The sequence below is a fragment of the Eriocheir sinensis genome, chromosome 62 (genome assembly GCF_024679095.1).
Source record: "Eriocheir sinensis breed Jianghai 21 chromosome 62, ASM2467909v1, whole genome shotgun sequence".
Classification (NCBI taxonomy): domain Eukaryota; kingdom Metazoa; phylum Arthropoda; class Malacostraca; order Decapoda; family Varunidae; genus Eriocheir; species Eriocheir sinensis.
Genome location: NC_066570.1, coordinates 5,945,146 through 5,952,645, shown reverse-complemented (window position 1 = coordinate 5,952,645; position 7,500 = coordinate 5,945,146). Strand labels below are relative to the sequence as shown.

Genomic DNA, 7,500 nt, shown 5'->3' with positions numbered 1-7,500 from the left:
ACACACACACACACACACACACACACACACACACACACACACACACACACACACACACACACACACACACACACACACACACACACACACACACACACACACACACACACACACACACACACACACACACACACACACTCACCTTGCCTCATCCTTAGCGTCCGTAGCCATAGCCGCCATGTCCACCACCATACCCGCCGTAGCCGCCACCATAACCGCCACGTCCACCGCCATAGCCGCCATATCCACCACCATAGCCGCCGCGTCCACCGCCATAGCCGCCATATCCACCACCATAGCCGCCATATCCACCACCATAGCCGCCGCGTCCACCACCATAGCCGCCGTAGCCGCCATATCCGCCGCCACGTCCACCACCGTAGCCGCCGTAGCCGCCGTAGCCGCCGTAGCCGGGCTGTGGCTCGGGCTCAGGGCTGGCCAGGGCGAGGGCCGCCAGGAGGAGCACGCTCAGAGCTGCAAACACCTGCAACACAGCAACACAGTTCTGTAAACGTCGGCAACACAACACAGCAACACAGTGCTGTAAACTAACATAGAAAGAAGAAAAAAAACAATGAATCAAAATTCATGATGATCTTGTGGCACCCCTAGGCACTGTGCGTGGCACCCAGTTTGAGAACCTCTGCAGTAGACTAAGACAAGCAAACTGGTGGAGAGGTGAGCTAGACTTGGATCACCAGGTGGACAGGTGGACAGACAGAGAAGGTGGACAGGTTGACAAGCCGGAGCACAGAACTTTCCTGAGCTACTTACTGCCTTCATGTTGTCGAATTGTCTCGTATCGCTGGCACTCCGCCGCGTCGTTATATACTGCGACACCTCCTCACCCCTCCCCCGGACACACCTATAACCCACTACAACCGGCTTCCTCTGACCATGAATGACACGCTCCCCCACTCCCTTCCCCCCGCGGCCCCTGGCTCTACAGCACTCCCCCTCCCTCTTTCTTCCTCCCCCTTGACCTCGATGAACCCCTCCTCCCTTACCCCATATACACAGCAGACTCACCTCACCCCCTCACTCAATTCAGCCCCCTCACCCTACTTATTCAACCCGACCACACCCAAGAACGTGTTACTTCCCATCTCCATGCAGCTGTGTCGTAAGAGATGACTAAAGGGATCCAGGTCTTTATTTTTTAACGTATCGGACTCCCATGACGACTGTATCCCTGACCAAAGAAAAGATTTGACCGGATTTTCATTTTTTTTTTTTTTTTTTTTTTTTTTTTTTACAGCAAAGGAGACAGCTCAAGGGCACAAAAAAGTAAACATTAATAAAAAAAAGACCGCTACTCGCTGCTCCTAAAAAGAATCCAAAGAGGTGGCCGAAAGATAGGTCAGTTTCGGGAGGAGAGGTGTCCTGATACCCTCCTCTTGAAAGAGTTCAAGTCGTAGGCAGGAGGAAATACAGATGAAGGAAGATTGTTCCAGAGTTTACCAGCGTGAGGGATGAAAGAGTGAAGATGCTGGTTAACTCTTGCATAAGGGGTTTGGACAGTATAGGGATGAGCATGAGTAGAAAGTCGAGTGCAGCGGGGCCGCGGGAGGGGGGGAGGCATGCAGTTAGCAAGTTCAGAAGAGCAGTCAGCGTGGAAATATCGATAGAAGATAGAAAGAGAGGCAACATTGCGGCGGAATTTAAGAGGTAGAAGACTATCAGTATGAGGAGGAGAGCTGATGAGACGAAGAGCCTTTGCCTCCACTCTGTCCAGAAGAGCTGTGTGAGCGGAGCCCCCCCACACATGAGATGCATACTCCATACGAGGGCGGACAAGGCCCCTGTATATGGACAGCAACTGTGCAGGGGAGAAGAACTGGCGGAGACGGTACAGAACGCCCAGCCTCGAGGAAGCTGGGCGATTTCCCCTTCAAGATGCAGAAGTCGTGGAAAAGTATCACTAGGAACAGTGCGGCGGAATTAACGACGTAGAAGACAGCCAGTCCCGGGCCTCCCGGCTTCCTGTCGCTCTCCAAATAGGGGCGAGCTACCCCCTCTTCCAGTCAGGAGGAATAGTACCAGAATGTCATACGGTATAGTTAAGACCACATGCAACCCGCGAATCATGTGTTTGAGCTGCTCCACACTGATGGTACAAACACCAGCTGCCTTTCCACCCCTCAACTTTGTTACAGCCTCTTTGACCTCGTCAATAGAAGGAGGGCTTTCGTCAGTAGGTGGATCAGCATCCGCCACCTGTAACTAAACATTTGGGAGTTGCCCGTTTGGAGGGTTTGCCTTGTACAGGTTCTCAAAGTACTCAGCCCAACAAAACCTCTGCCCATTCACGACTGACACTAGACAACTATCTGCATGCAGTTCCGATAGCGCTCCCCTGAGGGAGAGGCTCGGAGCAGAGGTTCTTCAGGGCTCGGCAAGGAGGTGGGGGGTAACATGCCCTCGACATCCTCAGCAAGACTCCTGACATGCCTCTAATTGTCTCTCCCCAGGAACGGTCTAGTCCTAGGCGACAGAACCCTGTTTTGGTTCTGATTCCCAGCAAACCTGGCAGCGCGACTCTTGATATTCTCCAGCGCATCCCCCGCGGCAAAACCACTCCTGGATCTCGTGCGCTGTCCAGTGCGCTCATTTGCTGCTTGAAAAAGTTTCACGTTTGAAGGTATGCCACAGCTCTATAAGGGTTCTGAGCACATTGAACCGATTGGAGACTGACACTTTATACTCTTAGACACATGCCAGGTCTTCCAGTCTCTCGACACGGAACACATTATGGAACACCGGGCCTGGTTCTGCAGGCGGGAATCACATTTCCACCACCACAGCCACCCCTGAAGCAAGATAAGGACTACGGGTTAGCCACGTGTATTTACAAGCAAGAAAATCATATTTCGTAACCAGTTACAACAACAACAGCAACAACAACAACAACAACAACAACAACAACAATTACTACTACTACTTCTACTACTACTACTACTACTACTACTACTACTACTACTACTACTACTACTACTACTACTGCTATTACTGCTACTACTACTACTACTACTACTACTACTACTACTACTACTACTACTACTACTACTACTACTACTACTGCTATTACTACTACTACTGGTGTTACTACTACTACTACTACTACTACTACTACTACTACTACTACTACTACTGTTAATACTACTACTACTACTAATAATAATAGTAATACTGCTATTACTACTACTACTACTACTACTACTACTACTACTACTACAACATAAATGATACCTCCACCCATGTTTATTTTCCTGACACATAATCATGGAGGGCTCCATAGCTTGGAGGTCATTAGCCTCAAATCTGTTCTCTAATGACTTTGGCATCCAACCATATCACTAATACTACCTAGCACTAAATCACCTATCATCTATTACGTCCAAATCCCCCTTTCCTTCCCTACTCAAGTCACTCCCGACCCACCCTAATGTCACTCTCCACCACTGTGGCTTCATAGTCCATATTGGAGATGTTGGTGGCTTTTGGGCCAGAGTGTCTGGTGCCCCTGAGACATAGGATGGCCGACCTGAGCAGGGAGAACGAGAGGCGACACCTCATCCAGGCGACAACGTTGCTCCTTGGCTGATGCTTCCTTTCTGAGATTAGTTCCGCGAGTCGTGCGTAGAAGCATCGGGCCCTGGGACCCATCCCGCCGGATGTGGGGAAGATGAGGGGGTGAAGCTGCCCTGATCCACATGTTGGATTTTTCACCGTATGCCCTTGTCTTTTCCTGCTCGTTCCTGTGGTGGGCGGCTTCCAGGGGCAGCTCACGGTGACAGGCAGCCATCGGGTCGAATATGCGGATGTCCAAGAACGCCCGCTGTCCGCGCACCCAGAATCCGCAGGCACTTATATCAACCCGTGCCTCCTGTGAGGTATTGGCTATCCTGTACCGAAGGTGTTCGCCGTCCAGGGGAAGCAGTGCCGGCTCGGTAGTGACGTCTTGGCATACCTCCCCGAGCATGCTGCCTGTCAGATCCCTCACTCCATCGTGTCGAATACGGACGAAGCCTCCCTTTTTACTACTACTACTACTACTACTACTATTACTGCTGGTGCTGTTACTACTACTACTACTACTACTACTACTACTGCTACTACTACTACTACTACTACTACTACTACTACTACTACTGCTGCTGTTACTACTACTTTTTTTTTTCTACTACTACTACTGGCCTCCATCTATTAGAGTTGCGTTGTGAGCGGTATATTCTCTCATATCCTTTCACAAAGCAATTCATTGGCCCCACCCCGCCAATGACTGTGGCCGACAACCATCTTTATTTAATATTACAAACTTTACTAAACATTTTATTTTTAAGCTAACAGAGCTTGTGGTTGATACGACTATCAACCACCGTCGCCTCAAAGTCCAGGTCAGCAATGCGGGTGGTTTTGGGTGCAGGTGACCTGGTTCCTCTCAGGCAGACCAAGGCTGACCTCAGGAGGGAGAAGGACAGCCTGCATCTCATCCAGGCGACCACACTGCTTCTTGGCTGTTGTTTCTTATCCGCCAGTGTTTCGGCGAGTCTTGCGTAGAAGCTCTGCGCCCTTGGTCCCATCCCTCCTGCCGTCGTGAATACTACCGGGGTGAAGGAGCCCTGGTCCACATTCTGTATTCTTTCTTCATATGTTCTGTTCTTCTCTTGTTCGTTTCTTCTGTGGGGTGCATCAAGGGTCAGGTCTCTGTGGCAATGGGCCATGGGATCAAAGATCCTTATGTCAAAATATGCCCTTTGTCCACGAGTCCAAAACCCTCTGGCGCTAACATCCACTCGTGCTTCGTTCGAAACATTAGCGGTGCGTCTGGCGAGGTGTTCGCCTTGCAGAGGGAGCAGCATGGGTTCCACAGTCACGTCGTGGCAGACTTCTTTCAGCATCTGAGCTGTTACGTCTCTTACTTCATCATGTCTCATGCAGACGAAACCTCCTCTCTTGCATGTCATGGCATGATTTTGGTTGAAGTGTGAGCCACAGTTACACATGTTTGGGAGCCCATCCACTGGCCAGCCATACCTGAGGGCAAGGGCATCAGTGAATTCTTTTTTGTTTAAGTTGAAGCCTTTTGCCCTGATAGGTAGTTTGGTTAGCCAGTCCGAAGCGCCCACTTCCTGTGCCATATCCGTCCTCCTCCTTGTGTCTTCCGGGAGTTCTCTCATTACTACTACTACTACTACTACTACTACTACTGCTGCTACTACTACTACTACTACTACTACTACTACTACTACTACTACTACTACTACTACAATTACTACTGCTGCTACTACTACTACTACTACTACTACTACTACTACTACTACTACTACTACTACTACTACTACTACTACTACTACTACTACTACTACTACTACTACTACTACTACTACTACTACTACTACTACTACTACTACTACTACTACTACTACTGCTACTACTACTACTACTACTACTACTACTACTACTACTACTACTACTACTACTACTGCTGCTACTACTACTACTACTACTACTGCTACTACTACTACTACTACTACTACTACTACTACTACTACTACTACTACTACTACTACTACTACTACTGCTATTACTCTTGCTACCACTATTATTATTATCATTATTATTGCAACGATCACTACTAATAGCACTATTATTACTACTACTGTTACTTCCACATACTACTACTACTACTACTACTATTACTACTACTACTACTACTATGATTAATAGTATTTGTAGCAGTAGTACTACCACGTTCACTTCAAATTCAAGGACAAACACACACACACACAATACACACATTGTTTTAAATAATTTATTGAAGGAACAAAAATGGTTCCAAATATGAATTTTTGGGGAGACTGTCTTGTTTATCAGCTTTGGGCGCGGGGAGGAAGGGCAGGTGTTTGGGGGGCTCCTTCTCCCTTCCTTCCTCCTCTATTTCTCCTTGATGGCCGTGCGAGTTTCCTCTGGAGAACCTCTCTCCCCTTCCCCTTCGGCGCCGCCCCTGGAGAAGGAAGACGAGGGGGGCGCCGCTCCCTGGAATGCATCCCACACAGCAAGTGGAGCGCCGCCTGTAGGGGAACACAGGACTGTAATGATTGGCCTGTATATGTGTGTGTGTGTGTGTGTGTGTGTGTGTGTGTGTGTGTGTGTGTTGTCGCATTGTTACTCATTTTATACACATGTTTTCGTCATTATTCTTTCCCTGACTCAGCCGCCCTCGTGTAGCAAAAAAGGCATAGAAATAACACACACACACACACACACACACACACACACACACACACACACACACACACACACACACACACACACACACACACACACACACACACACACACTCTCACCTTGCCTCCTCCTTAGCGTCCGTAGCCATAGCCGCCATGTCCACCACCATATCCGCCATACCCGCCGTAACCGCCACCATAACCGCCACGTCCACCACCATAGCCGCCGTAGCCGCCTCCATAACCGCCACGTCCACCGCCATAGCCGCCATATCCACCACCATACCCGCCGCGTCCACCGCCATAGCCGCCATATCCACCACCATAGCCGCCATATCCACCACCATAGCCGCCATATCCACCACCATAGCCGCCGCGTCCACCACCATAACCGCCATACCCACCGTAGCCGCCATATCCGCCGCCACGTCCACCACCGTAGCCGCCGTAGCCGGGCTCTGGCTTGGGCTCAGGGCTGGCCAGGGCGAGGGCCGCCAGGAGGAGCACACTCAGAGCTGCAAACACCTGCAACACAGCAACACAGTGCTGTAAACGTTGGCAACACAGTGCTGTAAATGTCGGCAACACAACACAGCGGAAGGACTGCCACATTGCAATACTAACTAAGCTGCAACACCACAATACAAGGATGTGTCACTCCTGCACATCTTCAAAAGTCAACGTTTTCTTCCTTCCCGCGCTGCCTCGTTCTGTGTATAAAGTGTTCAGCGCCGGGGCGTGAAAGGAGAGCGACAGGAGTGGCTAGGCAGACAGAGATATACTTAATTTATCATTAACCTTTAACTTGCCTACTCAGTGTGTATTCAAATAACCATTTTCTGATGTTAAAATATAGAGAAAAATGGATAGATTCTTAAACATGTAAAGTAACTAGAAATAAGTCAAACAAATCATCATCAAAACACTTAAAGTTCAATGTTTATCTATAAAACACAGGTAGATTTGTACTTTTAAATACCGAACTAGATAGGAATATAAAACAGCAACATTTAAATAGCGTGGCGGATGCTGGTGAATAAACACGTTAGAGAGTAATCAGTGTGTCAAGGTGGACGTGTACTCGACAGGTGGAGAGGGAGACAGACAGGTAGGCGTAAAAAGGTATCGAGAGAGAAATTAAAACGTCCAGTAAGAAGTCGAGGAAATGCTGAAGACAATAAGCATGTTGGAAAGTGTGGCAATAGTCCAGAAGTTATCAATCTTTTTTTTCAGTGATGGCACCCTGGACTTATATAAACCCTTTTGTGGC

At 48.8% G+C, this 7,500-nt stretch overlaps 3 protein-coding genes across 7 annotated transcripts in view; all 3 read right to left on the bottom strand.

Moving 5' to 3' along the window:
• The window catches only part of LOC126986683 (uncharacterized), a 1,514-nt gene extending 727 nt beyond the window's left edge, over window positions 1–787 (bottom strand). The window contains exons 1-2 of the mRNA XM_050843037.1: window positions 775–787; window positions 143–484 (exon numbers count right to left, since the gene is read on the bottom strand). Coding sequence (XP_050698994.1) covers window positions 155–484; window positions 775–783 — 339 coding nt within the window. The 5' untranslated portion in view covers window positions 784–787 and the 3' untranslated portion in view covers window positions 143–154. The remainder of the gene's footprint in view (window positions 1–142; window positions 485–774) is intronic.
• The window catches only part of LOC126986680 (uncharacterized), a 27,762-nt gene that overhangs the window by 4,131 nt on the left and 16,131 nt on the right, over window positions 1–7,500 (bottom strand). The window contains exon 2 of the mRNA XM_050843034.1: window positions 6,351–6,755. Within this exon, the coding sequence (XP_050698991.1) occupies window positions 6,363–6,755 (393 nt within the window). The 3' untranslated portion in view covers window positions 6,351–6,362. The remainder of the gene's footprint in view (window positions 1–6,350; window positions 6,756–7,500) is intronic.
• Window positions 1–7,500, bottom strand: part of LOC126986682 (shematrin-like protein 2) — a 26,135-nt gene that overhangs the window by 8,315 nt on the left and 10,320 nt on the right. For 2 of the 5 annotated variants that reach the window (XR_007739893.1, XR_007739895.1), the window contains exon 3: window positions 5,979–6,074. The exons of 2 other annotated variants lie outside the window; for them this stretch is intronic. The gene's annotated coding sequence lies outside the window, so the exon portion shown is untranslated. Of the gene's footprint in view, window positions 1–5,924; window positions 6,075–7,500 lie in introns of those variants that run through there. One more of the 5 variants, XR_007739892.1, reaches the window with a different exon arrangement.